The sequence below is a fragment of the Myotis nattereri genome (assembly GCF_964212035.1).
Source record: "Myotis nattereri genome assembly, chromosome: 3".
NCBI lineage: Eukaryota > Metazoa > Chordata > Mammalia > Chiroptera > Vespertilionidae > Myotis > Myotis nattereri.
This window is the reverse complement of record NC_138077.1, coordinates 105,802,005-105,825,297: the sequence shown is the minus strand read 5'-3', so window position 1 is coordinate 105,825,297 and position 23,293 is coordinate 105,802,005. Positions and strand designations below refer to the sequence as shown.

Genomic DNA, 23,293 nt, shown 5'->3' with positions numbered 1-23,293 from the left:
TACCATCCTTGCATTCCTGGGATAAATCCTACTTGGTCATGGTGTATGATCTTTTTGATGTACTGTTGGATCCGATTTGCTAGGATTTTGTTGAGGATTTTGGCATCTATGTTCATGAGGGATATTGGCCTATAATTCTCTTTCATTGTATTGTCTTTATCTGGTTTTGGGATTAGGGTGATGTTGGCTTCATAGAATGAGCTGGGAAGTGTTCCTTCCTCTTGGATCTTTCGACATAGTCTGAGGAGGATAGGTTTTAGGTCTTCCTTGAATGTTTGGTAAAACTCCCCTGTGAAGCCATCTGGCCCCGGGCTTTTGTTTGCTGGAAGGTTTTTGATTACTGCTTCGATTTCCTCCATAGTTATTGGCCTATTGAGATTTTTAGATTCTTCCTGGTTAAGTTTTGGAAGGTTGTATTTATCTAGGAATATGTCCATTTCCTCCAGGTTGTCTAGTGTGTTGGAGTAGAGTTGTTCATAGTATTTTCTAACAATCATTTGTATTTCTATGGGGTCTGTTGTTATTTCTCCTCTTTCATTTCTTATTTTGTTTATTTGGGTCCTCTCTCTTTGTTTCTTGGTGAGCCTGGCTAGAGGTGTATCAATCTTGTTTCTTGTTTCTTGCAGTAGGCTTGTAGAGCTATGAACTTCCCTCTCAAGACTGCTTTTGCTGTGTCCCATAGGTTTTGGATTGTTGTGTTTTCATTGTCATTCGTTGCCATGATGTTTTTTATTTCTTCTTTGATCTCACTGGTGACCCAGTCGTTGTTTAATAGCATGCTATTTAGTCTCCATGTGTTTGATTTTTTTGGATTGTTTTTGATGTAGTTGATTTCCAGTTTTATGCCTTTGTGGTCTGAGAAGATACTTGATATGATTTCAATTTTCTTGAATTTGAAGAGACTTTGTCTGTGACCCAATATATGGTCTATCTTTGAAGATGACAAATGTGCACCTGAGGAGAATGTATATTCTGTGGCTTTGGGGTGAAATGTTCTGAAGATGTCAATTAATTCCATCTGATCTAGTGAGTCATTTAGGATTGATGTTTCTTTGCTGAGTTTCTGTTTAGAGGATTTGTCCAGTGGCGATAATGGGGTGTTAATGTCCCCTACTATGATTGTATTGCTGTCAATCTCTCCCTTGATCTTCTCCAGAAGATTCTTACGTATTTGGGTGCTCCTATATTGGGTGCATATATATTTACCAGAGTTATTTCTTCTTGTTGGACTGCTCCCTTTAGTATTATGAAGTGGCCTTCTTGATCTCTTTTTATGTCCTTCACTTTGAGATCTAATTTGTCAGATATAAGTATTGCTACCCCGGCTTTTTTTTCACTTCCATTGGCCTGAAAAACCTTTTTCCATCCCTTCACCATCAGTCTGTGTGCGTCTTTTTTTCTGAGGTGGGTTTCCTGTAGACAGCAGATATATGGGTCATGTTTTCTTATCCACTCATTTACCCTATGCCTTTTGACTGGGGAATTTAATCCATTTACATTTAAAGTTATTATTGATAGAAACTTGTTAGTCGCCATTTTTGTTCTTTACCGCTGCGTTCCTTCTTTGTTTCCTGTTTTTTCTATTTACAGCAGACCCTTTAGCATTTCTTGCATTGCTGGTTTGGTTGTAATAAACTCCCGTAGACCATTTTTGTCTGTGAAGCTCCTGATTCGACCCTCAATTTTGATTGATAGCCTCGCTGGGTATAGTATTCTTGGATTCAGACCCTTCCTTTGCATGACTTTGTATATTTCATTCCATTCCCTTCTTGCCTGATGTGTTTCTGTTGAGAAATCGGTCGCTAGTCTGATGGGGGATCCTTTGTAGGTAACTTTCTGTCTCTCTCTGGCTGCTTTTAAGATTCTTGCTTTGTCGTTGGTGTTTGCCAATTTAATTATTATGTGCCTTGGTGTCGGTCTTTTCGGGTTCATTTTGTTTGGGACTCTGTGAGCTTCTTGGATTTGTGTGAGTTTTTTCCTCCCTATATCAGGGAAATTTTCTGTTACTATTTTTTCAAACAGGTTTTCTATTCCTTGCTCAGTTTCCTCTCCTTCTGGCACCCCTATTATTCGGATGTTGTTTCGTTTAGCATTGTCCCAGAGTTCTCTTAGGCTCTCTTCCTGCTTTTTAATTTTTTTTTCTAGAAGCTGTTCTGTTTGGGTATTTTTTTCTACCTTGTCTTCTAGCTCGCTGATACGGTCCTCTGCTTCTTCTAGTCTACTGTTGATGCTTTCTATTGAGTTCTTTATGGCAGTGATGTCGTTTTTCATTTCTTCTTGGTTTCTCTTCATTTCCTCTTGGTTCTTCTTCATTTCCTCTTGGTTCCTACACATATTGTTGAATTGGTCTTCCATTCTTTTCATCCACCTTATGACCATTACTCTGAATTCTTTCTCTGACAGGTTGCTTGCCTCCATTGCCTCTATTTCGTTTACTTCCTTTTCTGATGATGCCTGTTTTTCTTTCATATTTGGGTTGGTTCTTTGTTTCACCATGATTTCTCTTCTCAAGGTCAGGAAGTTTTTAATATCTTTCTTGATCTTGTTGGTAACCCATTCATTGTTTAATAACATGCTATTTATCCTCCATTTGTTTGAATGTTTGGGGGTGTTTTTACTGTAGTTGATTTCTAATTTCATTCCACTGTGATATGAGAAGATGCTTGATATGATTTCAATCTTCTTGAGCTTTTAAAGACTTGTTTTGTATCCTAACATGTGGTCTATCTTGAGAAGAATGTATATTTTGCTGCATTGGGGTGAAATGTTCTGTAAATGTCTACTAGTATTAGATCCATCTGATCCAGTGTGTCCTTCAGAGTCTCTGTTTACTTGTTAATTTTTTTGTCTGGAACATCTTCCCAGTGAAGTTAGAGGGGTGTTAAAGTCCCCTATTATGACTGTATTCTTGTCAATCTTTCCATTAAAGTCCTCTAAAATTTTTAAAAATATATTTAGGTGCACTTATATGGGTGCATATATGTTTACCACGGTTATATCCTCTTGTTAAATCTATCACTTTAGGATTATGTAGTGATCTTTGTTGTCTCTTGTGATGGCCTTCATTTTAAAGTTTATTTTGTCGGATATGAGTATTGCTACTGCAGCTTTTTTTTCTTTTCCATTTCATGGAAAATTATTTTTCCATCTCTTCACTTTCATCCTGTGTGTGTCTTTTGTTTTGAGGTGGGTCTCTTGCAGACAGCATATAGTTGGGTCATGTTTTTGTATCCATTCAGTTACCCTATGCCTTTTGATTGGAGCATTTAATCCATTTAAATTTAGGGTTATTGAGAGGAACTTATTTATAGCCATTTTAATTCTGTATAGCTAGGTTTCTCTCTCTGTTTCTTCTTCTCAGCACTCCCTTTAGCATTTCTTGTAATGCTGGTTTGGTGGTGACGAACTCCTTTAGCCTTTTTTTTTTTTTTTTTTGTCTGGGAAGCTCTTCATTTGACCATCTTTTTTGAATAATCGCCTTGCTGGATATAGTAATCCTAGTCTCAGATCCTTGCTTTCCATTACCTTAAGTACTTCATGCCATTCCCTACTGGCCTGTAGGGTTACTGCTGAGAAATCAGGTGTCAGCCTTTTGGGAACTTCTTTGTAGGTAATAGTTTTCTTTTCTCTTGCTGCCTTTAAGATTACCTTATTGTCTTTAATTTTGGGCATTTTAATTTTAATTATGATGTGTCTGTGCATGGGTCTGTTCAGGTAGTTCTTGTTCTCTGTGCCTCCTGAACTTGTGTGACTTTTTCCTTTACCAGGTTCGGAAAGTTTTCTACCATTATTTCTTCAAACACCTTCTCTATTCCTTTCTTCCTTTCTGCCTCTTCTGGCACAACTGCTACTCTAATATTATTATGTTTCAAATTGTCCCAGAGCTCCCTCTAGCTGCCTCCTGTTTTTTAATTTTTTTTTCTTTTTGGTTCTCTGAGTGATATTTTCAATTCTGTTTTCTAATTCATTGATTAGATCCTCAGCTTCCCCAAATCTACTGTGTATTCCTTCCAATGTGTTCTTTGTTTGTGTTATGTCATTCCTTATCCCAGACTGTTCTTTTTCCATAGTTACTATATCTTTTTTCATATTGTTGAGCATTTTTACCATGATTACTCTGAACTCTGTTTCAGGTAAGTTTCTTATCTCTGCTTCATTTACCTCTTCTTCTGGAGAATTCTCTAGTTCTCTCATTTGGGGGTTGTTTCTTTGTCTCCTCATTTTGGTTGTCTGGGTTTGTGACTATGTTTTAGGTAGATATTCTACACCTCTCAATTTCTATTGCAGGACAGTGTTAAAGTCAGTTTCTGACTAATTGGATCAGGCAAAGACTTAAAGCCTCCAGAGACCGCCTCTGTCTACAGACTAATAGAATTCCAACTTGAATTGCCCCTGGACAATCATCCTCAGGTATAGCAAGAGTTTTTTCAACAAGGTGGGTCAGTTGCTTCTGCCTGGAGGCTAATTGCTACTTTTAAGATTTTAAGTGACCTCAGGGCAAGGTGTGTTGTCAAATAGGGTGTGTTGACTTTCTCCCCCACCAGGCAAGGCAAATGTCTATGTGGGAAAGATGTCCTCTGCTGTGTAAGGGAGTGACTCAGCCCAGGAAACTTGGGGTGTCTGCCTTCTGAGCTCTACCCCTCAAGTTCTCAGTCCTGGGTTCTGCTCTCACAGCTCCATTCCTCTTCACCCTCCCTCTGCCAGAGCACTAGTTGGGTGGCACCACAGGGAATTTTTGTACATTGGCCCTTCAAGAGGGTGCCTGAATTTTCAGCTGCCACTCCCTGGCAGACAGCACCCCACTGCTTTTCACAGCTAGATGATATGTGGGTACCCTCCTCAGATATTCTGCTCTCTTCTGGGGAGCCCAGCTTGAAGATTAGATCCCAGAGTTCTCAGTGGCACCCCTCCATAGCTGAGATACCTCTCCAAAACTTCAGTTCCTGTCTGTGGACACTCAGTCAGCCCTTTTGCATCCCCACCCCTCATACCAGTTTCTGTGTGGTCTCCACCTTCAGTCCTCAGGTATCAGGGTTCTCTCCTGTGAGTTTTCTGTTGATTATCAGGGAGCATTTCAGTATTTCAGTAGTAATTACAGCTTATTCCTGGGAGCATGTCTTTGCAGCATCCACCTACTCTGTTGCCATTTTTAATCCTTGTTATCCTCTTTTTAAAGATTAAGAGACAGTTTCAGAGAGGTTAAATAGTTTGCCTACGGACACAGCCAAGTTTCAAACCTAGGCCTAAGTCCAGTTCTTCTGCCTGACCCTTACACATGTTCCCTAATAAACTAAAGGGCTGATGAGAACAACAGCAAGAATGAAACCTTCTGAGATGCCTCTGTCTATGCCTTAACCAAAAAAAAAATCTGTTTTATTTGTTTTAGATATAGTTTTTACTGTAAATGTAAGTTTGTAATCTGTTTTTCACATAGCACTATTCATAATCTTTAAAACATCATTTGTAATGACTACGTGATATTACAACTAATGTACCACTCTTTATTTAATCTTTCCCCTAAACTTTAAATTTTTTTGGTATTCTAATTTTACAGAATATTAAATTATGTTGAAATATATGCAATTTGCATAAAGTTTCATCTTTTATTCTTATTTATTTCCAAACTACAGATTACTAAAAACAGACTTGTTTGCTCAAAGTGTATAAACATTTCTACAGATCTTGACACATATTGCTTAGAAAAAAATCTAAATAAAAGTGTGGCATAATTTTCACTTTCAGCCAGGACTGTAAATTTCACAAATGACTACAATGAACACCAAATGGAGAAAATATCATTTGAATATTGCCAAGTCTAAATAAAAGACTTATATAGAAGATAGATGACCATAACTTGATAATGGAAAACATTCTTGTCCTCATTCAAATGATTCCAGGCTAAAAAAAAAAAAAAAAAAAAAAAAAAAATAAGGAAAACCAAAGTAAGTAAAGTAGTAAATTTGACTTGACTAATACTTCATAATCCAGGTAGCAACTGAAATTTATAGTTTATATTCAAAATATAAAGGACTAGAAAAATATCTATTTGAAACTGCTAGGAAAGGAATTATCTAATACTAGAGGCCCAGTGAACAGATTCATGGACTGGTGGGGTTGTGGCCTGCAGGGATTGGCCTGCTGTGGAACACTGCTCATCTCGGTCAGCAGAGTGGCACTCCCACTGTGGGAGCACACTGACCACCAGGGGGCAGCTCCTGCCTTGAGTGTCTGCCCCCTGGTGGTCAGTGCACATCATAGCGACTCGTCGACCAGTTGTTCTGCCGTTTGGTCACTGGGCTTTTATATAGAGACTAGAGGCCCAGTGCAAAAAAATTTGTGCACTCGGGTGTGTGTGGGGGGTTCCCTCAGCCCGGCCTGTGCCCTCTCACAGTCTGGGACCCTTCAGGGGATGACCACCTGCTGGCTTAGGCCTGCTTCCCGGGGGATTGGGCTTAAGACGGCAATCAGGCATCTCTCTGGCAGCCCGGCAGCCCTCGGGGGATGTCCACTTGCCAGGCCTAAACTGCAGTTGGACATCCTTAGTGCTGCTGAGGAGGCAGGAGAGGCTCCCACCACCACTGCTGTACTGGCAGCCATCAGCCTGGCTTGTGGCTGAGCAGAGCTCCTCCCATGTGAGAGCCCCCTGACCACCAGAGGGCAGCTCCTGCATTGAGCGTCTGCCCCCTGGTGGTCAGTGTGTGTCATAGTGACCAGTCATTCCCAGTCTTTCTGCTGTTAGGGTCAGTTTGCATATTACCCTTTTATTATATAGGATAGAGGCCTGGTGCATGGGTGGGGGCCGGCTGGTTTGCCCTGAAGGGTGTCCCGGATCAGGGTGGGGGTCCTGCTGGGGTGCCTGGCCAGCCCTGATGAGGGGATGATGGCTGTTTGCAGCTGGTCACACCCCTTCAGGGTGGGGGTTCCCACTGGGGTGCCTGGCCAGTCTGGGTGAGGGGCTGAGGGCCGTTTTCAGGCTGGCAGGTGACTGAAGCTCCCAGCCTCTCCTTTTTTTCTTTTTTTTATTCTGGGATTTATTTACCTTCTATGGCTGTCACTGGAGCTGAGAGCCAGCTTTAGCTCTGAGGCTCAGTTCCAGCTCTGAGACCTCGGCTGCTGAAAGCAGGTATCTGGGTTTGTTTGGCTTCTATAATTGAAGCACTGTTGCAGCTCCAGCTCTGAAAGCAGGTTTCTGGGGTTTGTTTAGCTTCTATAATTGCAACATTGTTTCTTAGAGTGCAGCTCAGAGCCCGGCTGCAGCAGGTGGGGAACCTTGGCTTCCTCCATCACTGGAGCAAGCAAGCCTCCTGTTTGCTTCAGCTGCCTGGCTGCCGGCCGCCATTTTGGTTGGCAGTTAATTTGCATATCGCCTTGATTAGCCAATGGGAAGTGTGTCGGAGGTACGGTTAATTATCATGTTTGTCTATTATTAGATAGGATATGTTGTTAAACAAGACACAAGATCTCAGTTATGATTTCTCTTCACTCTAGACTTGCTTGATAGGTTTAGTAGTTTCAATTATAACTAAATTAACATTAATATTTTAGCGGATGATGCAGAAATAGTTCCAATAGATAAAGACATATTTCACATCTTAAAATCCACTCAGTACAAAGAAAGATTTTTAGCTGAATGTACCAGGATTCAAAGAAATGAACAAAAAATTCTCAATGCACAAAAATGCATATATTTATGTGAGCTTTGGGTTATAACTACATGGAACATTAAAATGTTTCTCACTGAAAACACTGAGTTATTTTCATCATGCAACACGGAATACAGATTTTACTATTACATTGATTTAATCCATATAGACAAATCAACAAACACATAGAAAATATTAAAAATATTAAGGGTTGAATAAATAAAGGTGAGGGCAGTAGGAATGGAAATAATGGAATTCTAAAAGCCTTTTTAAGAAACTCACTGAATCATGGGCCAGGGTAAAATGGGTGAGGTACAGGTGCCAGTGGGGGTCTGTTACCTGGATGATGACTGAATAGGTTCCACATAGTATCTTGGATATCTGAATGACTACTCTGATGAGGCAGATGATCACTTGAAGCCCACTGAGTGCTATGAGAATGGAAAACAAAATGATGTTCCACTCCACTACATGTGCAGGTTCAAGGCACTGAATCCATATGCTGGAATCTGTAAGGAAACTGAGAGCAAGGAAGGAAATGGTCAACAAGAGCCAATAAGGCCAAAGCCTACATACTTGGTTCAAGGAAGAGTGCTACAGTTATTTATATGTTTGGGACAGTAATACATATGATTAAAATATATGTTATTAAATATGAATTCATATATTTAAAGAAATCATTCAGTACATATATTGAACATCTCTCTCTATATAAAAACCTAAGTGACCATTATGACAGGTTGACCAAATGACTGGTTGCTAAGATGTGCACTGACCACCAGGGGGCAGATGCTCAAAGCAGGAGCTGCTCCCTGGTGGTCAGTGCACTCCCACAGCCAACCTCTCACAGCCAGCCAACCTCCTGTGGTCCCTCCCCCTGGCCGGGCGGGCACCCTCCTACCCCCCTGATCGGCTCCAATCACCAGTCAGGCCGAGGAAACCCACCTGTGCATGAATTCGTGCACTGGGCCTCTAGTATAGTATATATATAGCACCAGACTATGCTTATTGTAAACATGGTACCTGCCTCAGAGACAATTACAATTCAATTAGGAAGCAAGACACATACTGAAGAGTTCAATAGTAATGAAAAGCAGCATATGTCAATACCAAGAGAGGTGGAGACTGCCTGTCTCTGGGAGTCCAGAAGTTATCCTGAGCTGTAGGGGATAGAGCTGAGCTTGCACTGGATAAAAAATCACACAGGTGGCAAAATGAAAAAGAGAAATTCTGCTAGATATTCCTAGACACTGTCCCAACACTGTCTAGAACAGTGGTCCTCAAACTTGAGCATGTATCAGGATTGTGGAGGGCTTGTGAAAATGCAGAATTTGGGGCCCCACCACAGTGTTTTTGATTCAGAAATTTTGGGTGGGGCTCAAGACTACATTTCTAAGTTCCCAGGTGATGGTGATGTTGCTAGTCTGGGGTCCACAGTGTGAGGACTTCTTCATCAGAGAGTTACTGTCCTGCAGCTCTTAAGAAGATTTAGACTGTGAGGTGGGAATGCAAAAGCTGGAAAGGTTTGATCAGTCTAGTACAGCATAGAATTGTGAGAATTAAACAACTCCAAGAGAATTTTAAAGCCACACTGAATCGGCCTGACAACTTTTGCTCACTTCCAGGTCTACCATGACCATTAGCTCTTCTTATAAGGAGGACACACTCTCTGTTCAACTAAATCAAAATGGAAAACTGGTCTTTAAAAAGAATCACCCCCAAAAAACCAATCAAACCTATTTACAAGGCAGAATTTTCTATAAATATCTTGTCAATAGTGAGATGATTTTTCTTAAAACACCAATTTGGGCAACCTGGATACCAGCCAAAGTGGCTGTGGGTATTAATGCCTGTGGCAGAAAGGATTAGTGCTCTCACCACCACAACCTTTATTTTCTCTCTCCCCACTCCATTTCTTTCTTATTCCCCTCCATTAACTCTCTTTCCTATTCTCTATGCTCCAGTACACTGAGAGGCACTCTGAGAATTTCGTGATATTGCCAATGACCCTTAGGTCTCAAGAGGTAAAGAGCATTGAATATGAAGTCACAACTCCCAGATCTGTAGGATCTTGGCTAAGGGATATTACATCTCTGACCTTTAGAGTCTTATCTGGACAGTGAGCTTCAAATATCTAACTCTAAGGTTACTGTAACTGTTTGTTGAGAATTATGTAAAAATTCTTGTAACCTATAAGCACCAACAGGGTCTTCAAGGAATAGAGAATCTGGACCAGGTGAATGCGAATATAAAGGGCAACTTGAAAGGTGTAATGGAGAGGCATGTGGGAAGCCTGAGATTCTTGCAATTGAAAGGGGAAGCTTCTTTGGTTTTGGGGTGGGGAAAGGTTCAGGGGCTAATGGTATAAAAAGAGGATTTTTTGCAGCCAGCAGGACTTGATACATAGGGTCCCTTTCCTGAAGTCCTTCAATTCCACAGGATTGTCTCTAAATTCTCAGAAAGGCCTAGGGTTGTGTTTCAGGTTCTCCTGACCTGAGGAAGAGCTTTGGCCAGAGCACCTTGTGGAACCTTCAGAATAAAGGCAACACAGAAGCAGTTCTGCCAAGGAGCTCTAGGTGAGCATGTGAGACTTCAAATAGATGTGGGTCTTGAACAATAAAGGCAGTCATTGGGAGTTAAGAAGAAAATGTGATTTTCTCAGGAAGTGGTACCGACACTCCCTCATTTTATTCCACAAGAATTCTGAGCGCAGGATGAGACAGGACAAGATTCAGTTACCCTCTCCTGTGTCTCTGCCTGGGCCCTGCTTCCTTTTGAGCTGCCTCTGCAGATGCTGGTAGGCCAGTAAGCTCAGCACAGTGCTAGTGGGAGGCATTCTGTGATCCAGCATGAATCCTTCAACAGCTGAACTATCATACCAGCCTCTTGAGAAGACTTCTAGACTAGAGTCTTCTTCAGTATATGCTAGAGAAGCTTCTGGCTCCATCTATAAGCCCCTGCACCTAGGCATGTCTCTGCATCTCAGCCTGCACTTTGTTACTCGCTCTGCCCCTGCTGGCATAGCTCTGGGTGGTGCCCATCCACGGGCACTGTGATTCTCTCTCAGCTGAGTCCTTTTATATCTGTAATTTACCACATGCTCAACCTGGCCACAAAGCAAGACTGACTTCCCAGAGCCACTCAACTGCTCCAGCAGTTGCCAGACCACAGTAACCATGAAGTCATATTCTGAAGTATGGAAGAAACATGTCTTTCATTTGGATATATCCATGATAGCCTCAAAACAGTGAGTGAATGTGGCATTAAAAGACTGGAGAGAAAAAACCTGAACAATGATCAGAGCAGGAACATACTGGTCTGGAGATTAGTAAATGAATAGGAAAATTCTGCACTAAAGTAACTGCATGAAACACCAAAGTGATCATGGAAAATGAGCATGAGCATTAAGTCAAGTAATTCAAGCCTAATTCCTTGGCTTGAGGAATTATTCCTTACCGTCCTGCAGTGCCTTCAAAGGCGTATTCCCAGCCATTGAGGGTGCGGCAGTATGGGCCTTGGATGAGGCCCAAAGCTGATATGGCCAGGCAGTATCCAGAGAAAGAAATTCCAAGGCCAGAGAATATAATTGACAGCAGTGTCTAAATTAAACACAGAAGAAGGAGGTTAGTGCCATAGAGTGAGACAAGGGGATAGTGTGGATAAATGATCAGATAGGTACTTTCCTCTACTCATCCAAGCCTACTCAATTCTCTATAATAAAAAATGTCCTGACAAAAATGGGAACATTTAATTCAAACCCACCTGATTCTAAAAATAAGTTTTCAAATGACTTTTTGTTTGGCATTCCATAGAGATGACTAATTAATTTACTAAATTTCTTCCTTTTTTTCTGGAATTTGACATTAAAATAATGATTACTTCATATACAATGTAGTGAAGGAATGTAATCAATCAACCTATACTTATTTATTGAAGATGTTATTTTATAAGTGGGGGGTGTCTTTTAGAATCATAAGTTATGATCCCCTATTTTCTCACATGTATAAATATGAAGGGAAATATCAGGTGTTAACCTAGATGGTCATGTTTATATTTAAGTCAGACTGGGATTGATGGGGAAGAGAGTGTTTTCATTTGGATGGAGAAAATGAGCGATGTTCACAGGCAGAGCAGCACAGGCAGAGTTGTGAGAGTGAGATTAGTTTGACTTAAGAGGGGGTCCTGTAGAGGAGTAGAGGAGAGAATTATGAAGACGATGGTGCTAATGCTGGGGAGACAGGGTTGACAGGACACACTCTAGCCCTTGTATCTCTTACAGACTGACTATAGCTTGATAGATCTAAGTGGAACATGGCCTTGAGTGCTGGATCAAGGACTCTGGACTTTCTCTTTCCAGGCAAAGGGCTTTCCCTCCATAACCTTTTATTTAAAAATTTTCAAATCTACAAAATTTTAAAGTATAGTACAATGAACCCCTATATACCCCTTACCTAGACTTGCCTTTTGTGAATATTTACCACTTTTGCCTGTATAGTCTCCCTCTCTCTCTGTATGTATATGTACATGAATATATTTATTTATAAATTTTTGTTGCTGAAATTTTTGAAAGACATTATGATTTCTTACTCCTGCGTACATTGGCTCATATCTTCCAAGAATAAAGATATTCTGTTATTTTGTAGCTGTTTTTTTACTGTTTCATATAGGAGCCAATGAAGGTTTATGCACAAAATCACATCTCTTTAGTTTCCTTTCATCTACACTAACTTTACTGCCTTTTTGTTTTTCCGTATATTAAGTTATTTTTGAAGAATCCCAGCCAGTTGTCTTGTAGAATGCCCTACATTCTGGGCTTTTCTGATTGTTTCCTCTACTTTGGACTTGGGTTGAACCTATTGGCAAGAACACATGATTGGTGTGGGTACATTGTGGGCCTCTCACTGCTATTGGTAATGATAAGTTTGAGCTCTTGGGTAAGATGGTTTCCTTCAGATCTATAAATGTACATTTTCCACTTTGCAATTAGTAAATAATTTTTGAGATAGTACTTTGATATTGTGTCATATCCTGTTCCCTAAAGACATTTGAACTGATGGATTTAGCATCCACTAGTGATCCTCATATCCATTGGTCACCAATTATCACAATAATTGGTTGCAATGTGCTGCTTTTCTATCATTTCTTTTGCATTCATATTATCATTTTTTTCTGCACAGAACTTCCATTTCTTTCTCCACTGCATTTTTCTTTTTGTACATATTCTAATTCATACAAATTAATAACTGTTATTATTCTTCTAGATGTTGAGATGGTCCAAATATGGCCAGTGGGAACATCCATTCAAAGTCAATTCCTGTACCCCTTGACATGTCCTTATCATTCTTTGAACATTTCCTTGCTTTCTGGCACAGATGTTTCAAGCTCATCTTGAATATATGTTGCCCTAGACATGGCACAAGTTATTGTTCTGACAAGCTATATAATTTGTTTTTGAGCAAGAATCCTATCTAATAAAGAGGGAATATATTGACTGCCCTGCCCTCAAAGGTGGTGGTGCCCACAGCCAATAAGGAGGGAATATGCTAATTGACTGCCCCACCCTCAATGATGGCAGTGCCCACAGCCACAAGATGGCCAGCAGGGGAGGGCAGGTGTGGGCGATCAGGTCAGCAGGGGAGGGAAGTTGGGGGCAACCAGGCCTGCAGGGGAGGGCAGTTGGGCCAGCAGGGGAGCAGTTAGGAGCGATTGGGCCAGCAGGGGAGCAGTTAGGCATCGATCAGGCTGGCAGGGGACTTGATAAGGGGCCATCAGGCAGGCAGACAGGCGAGTGGTTGGGAGCTAGCAGTCCCAGATTGTGAGAGGGATGTCCGACTGCTGGTTTAGGCCTAATCCCTGACCTAAACCGGAAGTCAGACATCCCCCGAAGGGTTCCAGATTTGAGAGGGTGCAGCCTGGGCTGAGGGACACCTCCCCAGTGCACGAATTTTGTGCACTGGGCCTCTAATATAGTATAAAACAAAATATGATTCTGGAAATTTATCTAGTAGTGATGTCATGCCAACTGGAAGTGAGAAAGCCCAGGAACAAGGATTCTATATGGAGACAACTTCAAGTCAAGTGACAAACACATGCACTGGAGAAAAAGGACATTCAGGAGGAAATGAGTCGCTGAAGATGACTGAAGAAAAATTCCAGAGTTTAAAACTTGGATGAAAAGGAGACAGAAATAGAAATGTCAAGAAAAATTGTTTGGTTTGGGAAAAAATTAATTTAGTTTTAGAAGTGTTTTTTTGTGTGTGTGTTTTTTAAATAAGAGTAGGATAGCCAAACAGAAACATGCAGTAGCAACTTGATGATAAATTCAAAAGCTGAGACTAGAAAAAGAGAGAACAACAAACCTGTAATTTTAGGAGCAGGGTTATCTATATTTCTTTGTTTAAAATTATTTTACTGATTATAACATTAATACATGTTTATTATGGAATATTAGAAAATATATTTCAAAAACAAAAGAATAATTCTGTTTTCCTCTTCTCTGATATTATTTCATCAATATCCTCTCATATGATTAAAAGCTCTTTCAAGTTATATTTCTCATATTAATTTTTATAGGATTTTGCCCCATGATGGAATGAGATAAACAGAGCTACTTTTTGTTTTACAGTAGATTGTTGCTAGTTACACTTTGTAAAGAAAATTTGCCTATTCACCAATGCCATCTTTGAAAAAGGAAGAAGGATGTTTTGAAAAGATTGAGCTCCTTGTTTATTAAATGTACTCTTAAGCAGTTCACTGGGAAGATCAGTGAAGAATTTCTTCATTTAGCAACCATAACATCTAGATATATAAAAAGGCAGTGACCGTGATGACCGAAATGACCGTTCCACTGGTCACCATGTGGTGCTAGCATAGATGCATAGACACAGGTAAAGTCTATGAGTGAAATAAGAATGAACAAGACAAATGCTTGTCTTTGCAGAGCTTGCACTGTAAGAAGGTTAGGTCAGGGATGAGAATTCAAAATTGCCACCAGCACAGACCTGAGGTGCTGCTTCCCAGAGCGGCCAGAGATATACCCGGTAAAAGACTAGGGGCGTGACTGAAGGGCTGGTGCCAATATGAAGGCGGGTCCATTCTGGATTTCCCAGAGGAGCCAATGGCTACCTAGGAGATGGAGCTTTTGACACTGACTGGCATAGAAACCGACCAATCAGAACAAAATCTGGGTGAACTGTGAAGGCAGAACCTAAGGTGGGGGCTGAGGAGGGTTTTAAGGGCAACAGCTGTTTGGTGTAAGGTGTAATAAAGCAGTTTAATTTTTTAATAACCAGTTTGGCAGTATAGTGCATATGGCTGGCTATCAGTCCAGATATAGGGGTTATGTATTTTTGTCTGCCAAGAGCATATACTCCTGCTGAAAAAGGCTTTCTATCCCCCCACCCCCCATTTAAGCAATCCTATCCTATATAATCTATCTATACTAATAAAAGGGTAATATGCTAATTAGACCGGTCGACCGGCCATCTTCCAGACATCCGACTTCCTTACGGACAAAGTCATGGTGATGGGGGCTGAGGCAGAGGCAGTTAGGGGCGATCAGGCCAGCAGGGGAGGGCAGTTGGGGGTGACCAGGCCGGCAGGGTAGGGAAGTTGGGGGCGACCAGGTCAGCAGGGGAGGGCAGTTGGGGGTGACCAGGTTGGCAGGGAAGAGCAGTTGGAGACATTAGGCAGGCAGGCAGGTGAGTGGTTAAGAGCCAGTGGTCCTGAATTGTGAGAGGTCCCGGATTGGAGAGGGTTCAGGCGGGGCTGAGACCCACTACCTCTCTGTGCATGAATTTCGTGCACTGAGCCTCTAGTAATATATATGTATGTATACACACACACTATAATATAATTAATGCTAGATACCATTGCACAATTGAGGTAAGCATAAAAATAAAGTGAGAATAAGAATCTCTTAGCCCTGACTGGTATGGCCCAGTTGGTTGAAGCATCAGTCCATGCACCAGAAAGTCTTGGGTTTGATTCCTGATCAGGGCATGTACCTGAGTTGTGGGTTAAATCTCTGGCTGGGGTGTGTGCAAGAGGCAACTGCTCTCTCTCTCTCTCTCCCCCTCTCTCCTCTTTCTCTCTTCCTCCCTCTCTTAAATCCTTAAAATTAAAAAAAAAATTAAAGAATCTCTCTAAATCAGTTTCATTTTCTGTAAAATGTAGATTATGTAGATGATTACAGTACTTATATAACAAGGCTGTTTCAAAAATTAAAGCCTATAAAATTATTTGAAAAGTGTAAAGTAATTCAAAATATTACCTATTATTTCAAAGGCCCCTATTTGGCCAATAATTGTTTTCCAGGAATAACAGCCCACAGAATTTTAGCAGAAGATGAGATTCTCTGAAGGAATGGATAGAAGCCAACAAGTTGATGAACTTCAAGATATGCTACACTAAAATATAGCACCTTGGCATATTAAATATCTTAAGCTGGAGGAGTTTAAGAAAATTGTAGAAGCGGGATTCCATGTGCAGATAATTGCAAGTTGAAGTAAGTCACTCTGCCCCATACCTGCCTTTCTTCTCTGAAAAAAACCATGAAACTCACCTGACAGGTACCTTCCTTGTACCAGGAAGAAGGAAGAAATTATCACCAAAGACAGGGAATTTGGGACCAAGAAGTAAAGAGCTTTAACCAAGCTTGTTAAACTAAACTTTATCTTCTAGTTACTTCTTAACCATTCACTATCCCTAACTCGAACCAATACATTTTGCCAATATTCAAAAATTTTTATTGTTTATTTGTGTAAAAGAAGATTTTTGCCCTGGCCCACCTCTTCAGGTCTTTATTCTCTTGTGAAGGATTTCAGATGCATGTAAAAATTCAGTAAAATCTGTATGCATTTCTGCCCTTGTCTGTTTCATTTTCAGAACCAGCTAAGGATTCTAAGAGGGTCAAGTAGAACATTTTCTTCCCTACAATTTCTTGCACCCCAAACACTGCACCATTAGCTGGGGACACCTTGCTTGATCTGGAAGTTGCACTTAGAGATTTTGAACCTCTGACAAAATCTGGCAGAAGGTAAAAATTCTCACATCATTTTTTTAGATCTGCCTGCTGCAACCAGTTGGGCAAAGGTGGTAATAAAATTTTTTCATTTTTAGATTTAGATTGGCAGGAGTAAAACATTTGTAAGAATTAGTTCTTCATATTGTGACGCTGGTTAAATTTTGGAAGATTAAAACTGGTGGCAGAGTAAGTGGAAGCTCACAAGCATGCTCTTAGGACCAAACTGTAATTGCAATTAAAATACAGAAGAAGCACCCAGAAAAATCAACTAAAGACTAGCTGGAGAGAACCCTGATAAGCAAGGAAGAAAAGTGGAGACCACATAGAGACTTGTAGGAAGGGTGGAGGCATGAAAGGGCTGGCTGGGTTCCCACAGACAGCAGCTTAAGTTCTGGAGAGATATCTCAGCTGTAGGGGTTTGCCACTAACTCTTGGGTATAATCCCCAAGCAGGGCCCTCCAGTAGAGAGCACTGGAACTGAGGAAGGTGCCCAAATAACATCTGGCTGTGAAAAACAGCAGGGTTGTTGACTGCCAGGGAGAGAAGGCTGGAAGAGATGGCACCCTCTTAAAGGACTAACACACAACATTTTTAGCGTGGCCACTCACCTTGGGCTCTGGCAGAGGGAGGGTTGAGTGGAATGGAGCTGTATAAACATAAGCAAGGGTTGGGGGATTTGGAGTTAGAGGTTAGAAGGCAGACACCCCAGTTTCCTGGACTGAACCATTCCCTCACACTTGGAGGTCATCTTTCTCAGGAAAATCTTGGCTATCTTGCTGTTTTTGCCTGGGGGGAAGACAGTTGACCCACCCTATTGGAAATTCTCATACCCCACCCTGTGGAGTTTCTGTGGCCCATTAAGAGACAGAGAATAACAATTTTCCCTCAAGGCAGAAGCATGTGGACTTGCTTGAGGATACTCCAGACCGATTCCAATCAGTCTGCAGGCAGAGGCAGTTCTCTGGAAGCTTGAAGTCTTTGCATTATCTAATTAGTCAAAAACAGCAGGTTGGGTTCCTGCTGCAGATAACATCCTGGACTTCTAACAAGGCCAGTGGGACCCCAAGCACCTGCCTGCAGCTGGCACCTGCAGGAACAACTCCACGCAGGAAGGAAGTAGAGCTCAGAACAGGGTCAATCAAGGTGTGAGACTCAAGGCAGATACAACCTCTTGGCTAAGGAGTCCCCGACCACTGGATAGCTGGAATGATGATTTTGGGGTTGAACCTCACTGGCAGCACATAGGAGAGGAGATTCCTCCCACAAATGGGACACCAACAATCAAATCCCAATTATAAGAAAAGATCCTAAAACAATGCTCATAAGAGGCATCTAGCTCAGGTGAACAAAGAGTCTACACTACTGGACCCCCTCAAGACACCTTCTACATAAGACCATCCCACAAAAACTGGGAGGCATAACAGTTCTAATACATAGAAGCAAATATAAAGAGACAGCTAAAATGGGGAGACAAAAATCAAATTCCAAATAAGAGAAAAGAACGAATCTCCAGAAAAAGAACTAAATGAGATGGAGGCAAGCAACCTATCAGACATAGAGTTCAAAGCAATGGTTATAAAAATGCTCAAGGAACTTAATACAAATAACAACAACATGAAAAGGGAAATAGAGGCCATGAACAAGAACCAGACAGCAATGAAGAAAGATGTATCTGACATGAAGAACACAATGGAAGGGAATAAATGTAGATTTGATGAAGCAGAGGACCAAATCAGCGATTTGGAAGAAAAGGTAGAAATAAGTACCCAATTAGAGCAGCAAATAGAAAAGAGAATTAAAAGGCAGGAAGAGAGCTTAAGGAATCTCTGGGACAACATGAAACATAACAACATTTGCATTATAATAATACCAGAAGGGGAAGAGGGTGAGCAAGAAACAGAGAGCATGTTAAAGGAAATATGAAAGAAAAATTCCCCAACCTGGTGAAGGAAAATGTAACACAAGTTCAGGAGGCATAGAGAGTCCCAATAAAGATGAACCCAAAGAGACCCACACCTAGAAACATCATAATTGAAATGGAAAATGTTAAAGACAAAGAAAGAATCTTAAAGGTAGAAAAAGAGTGAGAGAAATTTACCTACAAAGGAGTTCCCATTAGAATGTCAACTGACTTCTCAATAGGAACACTTCAGGACAGAAGGGAGTGGCATGAAGAAAATGATGAAAAGCAAGGGCCTAAATCTAAGACTACTGTATCCAGTGAGGCTATCATTTAAAATTAAAGGTGAAATGTAAAGCTTTCCAGACCAAAAAATGGTTAAAGGAGTACATTATCACTAAACCAGCAATGCAAGAAATGTTAAAGGGACTGTTTTAGGAAGTAGAAGTAAGGGAGAAAGAGGGGATTATAGGCATAAAGAAAATTAAAATGGTAATAAATAAATACCTATCAATAGTAACCTTAAATGTAAATGGATTAAATGCTCCAGTCAAAAGACATAGGGTGACTGAATGGATAAGAAAATATGACCCATACATATACTATCTACAAGTGACCCATCTCAGAACAAAAGATACAGACAGACTGAGAGTGAAGGGATGGAAAATATATTCCATGCAAATGGAAAGGGAAAAAAAGCTGGAGTAGCAATACTCATTTAGACTTCAAAACAAAGGCCATAACAAGAGACAAAGAAGGACACTTCACAATACTAACAGGAATGATTCAACAAGAGAATATAAACCTTTTAAACATATATGCACCCAATATAGGAGCACCCAAGTACATAAAAACTCTTGATGACTTTAAGGGAGAGATTGACAGCAATCTTATCTAATAAAGAGGGAATATGCTAATTGACCTTCATGCCATTGCAAAGATGGCAGAGCCCACAGCCGCCAGAAGCCAATTCCAGCATGTCATAATTGCTAGAGTTTCATCAAAATGTTGATGGAACTTGGGGACTCAACAAAGGCTGAGTCACATATGTTATCACCTGTTGGGAATGGCTAAAGGCATTTCCCCAAACCTGAAAAGGGATTATTGCTTGCTGCCAGACAGCTCAGGGCATCTTAATCTACATGTTATTGCCTCCTACTGGCCAAACACCTGAACAGCCATAGGCAAATTCCCCCATCTGACAATGCTTGTGTATACGGAAACCTTACCCTTTGAAGTGTATATCTACCTCGCCTTAGGACAATTTGTGTTAATCAAAAGCAAAGGGTCCTGAGACGAGGAGATCTTAGTTCCTTTTAGCTAGGCTCCTCTGACCCCCAAATGCCTTTCAAAATTATGTTTTGTCTCTGGACTCTTTATTAAGTTACATGCAGCCTTTCTCCAGATTGCTGAACCCTTCTAGATGCTGGAAAAAGAACTGCGGCACACAGCCAATAAGGAGGGAATATGCTAATTGACTGCCATGCCCTCAAAGATGGTGGCACCCACAGCCAATAAGGAGGGAATATGCTAATTGACTGCCACGCCCTCAAAGATGGCAGTGCCCACAGCCACAAGATGGCTGGCGGGGAGGGCAGTTGGGGGATATTGGGCTGGCAGGGGAGCAGTTAGACATCGGTCAGGCTGTCAGGAGAGTGGTTAGGGGGTGGTCAGGCTGGCAGGCAGAAGTGGTTAGGGGCAATCAGGCAGGCAGGCAGGCGAGCGGTTAGGAGCCAGCAGTCCCAGATTGTGAGAGGGATGTCCGACTGCCAGTTTAGGCCTGATCCCTGTGGACATTTCCTGAGGGGTCCGGATATCCCCTGAGGGGTCCCATATTGGAGAGGTTGCAGGCTGGGCTGAGGGACAACCCCCCCAGCCCATGCATGAATTTCATGCACTGGGCCTCTAGTACAGTCATAGTAGGGGACTTCTACACTCCACTGACATCACTGGATAGATCTTCCAGACAAAAAATTAACAAGGAAACAGAGGCCTTAAATGACATACTAGATCAGATGTATCTGATATTTACAGAATATTTCACCCCAAAGCAACAGAATATATATTCTTCTCAAGTGCACATAGAACATTCTCAAAGATAGACCACATGTTAGGGCACAAAACAAGCCTATACAAATTCAGGAAGATTGATATAATACCAGGCATCTTCTCAGATCACAATGGCATGAAGTTATAGATCAACTACAATAAAAAAAACTCAAAAACACTCAAATACATGGAGTCTAAATAGCATATTATTAAACAACTAGAGGCCCAGTTCATGAATTCATGCATGGGTGGGGTCCGGCCAGCCAGGGCCCAACTGGGGCTGATTGGGGTTGGGCCTGTCAGGAGGAACAGAAGTTGGGAGGTTGGCTGGCCAGCCTGCCCCGATCTGGCCTGATCATGGCCAGGCCGGCTGGGGGAAGGGGTCACAGGTGATTATCTGGTGGGCCCCGCCCCCAATTGGGTACGGGTCTGACCATGGGGAGGGGCTGTGGGGAGTGGGCCAACTGGCCATGCCGCCCTAATGGGGTGGGACATGCTGATCAGGGGCCAGTGGCCTGGGGGAGGGGACATGGATGGCTGGCTGGCCAGCCCTGCCTCTGATTGGGGTGGGGGGTGCGATCAGGGGCAGGCTGGCCGAGGGGGGTGCTGCGGGCCTATTGTGTCAGGGCAGGCTGATTGGGGGCGGGGCTGGCTGTGGGGAAGGGAGGGGACATTTGGCCAGTTGGCCCACTCTTTTTTTTTTTTTTTTTGGCAACTTCATGACTTTTATCTGAGGTGCCTGTGCTATGTCTCAAAAATACCTTCTCCCCCTGCCCAGGACAGCGTCTGGGAGGGGGAAGCAAAAAATAGAAGACATCCCTCCCTATTGCACACAGACCCTATATACAGGCCCACCTGGCCCAGGCTGGCAGGATGCTTGGCACATTCTTGGATCCCTGCTTGGGGAAGGAGGGGTGACTGGTGGCAGAACATGTGAGAGAGGACCTCCCTGTGGCCACTCTGGTCCTGGCTACTGGTCCTGGCACTTCCTGGTCCTTGGTTCCTTCCTGGTCTTGCCTGCAGCCCTGGTCCCCCTACCTGGCTCAGCCTCCTGTCTCCATGGCCTCAGATGGCCCCCTTGGCTCTTGGGGGCTCTGTCCTCCCCTCCCAGCCTGGAGGTCCAAAGGGGAGGTTATGGCTTCTCAGAGATTCCCTGGCAGCCCTGTCACTCATGTTCACACAGGGGAAGTGGTGCGTGTGGCAGAAGCAGCTGTATAAATGTGGGTGCAGGGGCAAGTCCTCTGGGGTCATTTGGACAGTTTGCTGATGACGTGGATCAGGGCTGCATTCTCGTCCTTGAGGCATTGGTTGTTAGCCCGGAGGTTGGACAGGCCCTTCAGCTCCTCTTCCAGGTCAGCAGCCTTACACTCTAGGGCCCTTCACTCAAATCTCTTTAGCACCAGAATGGCTGGCCTCTCTGCAAAGTGCTCCTGCCTGTGCGTGGTGTGCTCCAGCTCTGCTTTGAGCTGCGCCAGCCATAGCGCAGTCTAGGTCAGGGCCTCACGAAGTCTCTCATTCTCAATGTGCAGCTATGTGTAGAGCTTCCTGAAGCTTCCCTCAGGCTCTTCTGATTCTGGCTGGCGTTCTGGGCTGAGAGCCTGCTGCCTCCAGGAGGAAGGGCTGGATTCTGGGCTGATGTCTGCTGGCTTCGCCTCCTCCCCCTTTGGAAGCATAGCATTACAGGCCTACCTCAAGAAACAAGAAAAAGAACTAATAAACTATCTAACCCTACAACTAAATGAATTAGAAAGAGAACAGCAAGAAGAGCCCAGAGGAAGAAGGAGGAAGGAAATCATAAAGGTCAGAGAAGAAATAAATGACATAGAGAAAAAAAAAACAACCAGTATCAAAGATCAATAAATCCAAGAGCTGTTTTTTTCATAAACATGATTGATGAACCATTAGCCAGACTCATCAAGAAACAAAGAGAGAGGAACCAAATAAATAAAATCAAAAGTAAAAGAGGTGATATAACAATGGACACCAGAAAAATAGAAGGATTGTAAGCAAATACTATGAACAACTATATGCCAACAAACTGGACAACCTGGGTGAAATGGACAAATTCCTAATAACATACAATATTCCAAAACTCAATGAGGAAGAATCAGAAAACCTGAGTAGGCCAATAACAACTAATAAAATTGAAACAAAAATTAAAAAACTTCCAGCAAACAAAAATCCGGGACTGGATGGGTTTATAGTTGAATTTGACCAAACATTCAAAGAAGAACTAATACCCATCCTCCTCAAGCTATTCTTCAAAATTCAGAAGGAAGGAACACTCACTTCCAAGCTCCTTTTACGAAGCCAGTATTATCCTAATTCCAAAACCATATAAAGACACTACAAACAAAGAAAATTACAGGCCAATACACCTGATGAACACAGATGCTAAAATCTTCAACAAAATATTAGCAAATTGGATCCAGCAATTTATTAAAAAGACCATACACCATGATCCAGTGGGTTTTATTGCAGGGATTCAAGGATGGTACAATATTCACAGATCAGTAAATGTGATACATCACATAAACAAATTGAAAGATAAAAACTACATGATCATATCAATAAATGCAGAGAAAACATTGAACAAAATCAGCACCGTTTTTTAATAACAACTCACAGTAAAGTGGGAATAGAGGGATCACACCTGAACATAATAAAGGCCATATA

At 42.0% G+C, this 23,293-nt stretch overlaps 1 protein-coding gene across 1 annotated transcript in view; it reads right to left on the bottom strand.

Moving 5' to 3' along the window:
- Positions 1 to 5,883: 5,883 nt before the first annotated feature.
- Positions 5,884 to 23,293, bottom strand: part of TM4SF18 (transmembrane 4 L six family member 18) — a gene marked incomplete at both ends in the record, with an annotated part of 36,035 nt that continues 18,625 nt past the window's right edge. Inside the window, 3 exons of the mRNA XM_081086027.1 lie at positions 5,884 to 5,898; positions 7,926 to 8,163; positions 11,100 to 11,242. Of these exons, the coding sequence (XP_080942153.1) occupies positions 5,884 to 5,898; positions 7,926 to 8,163; positions 11,100 to 11,242 (396 nt within the window). The remainder of the gene's footprint in view (positions 5,899 to 7,925; positions 8,164 to 11,099; positions 11,243 to 23,293) is intronic.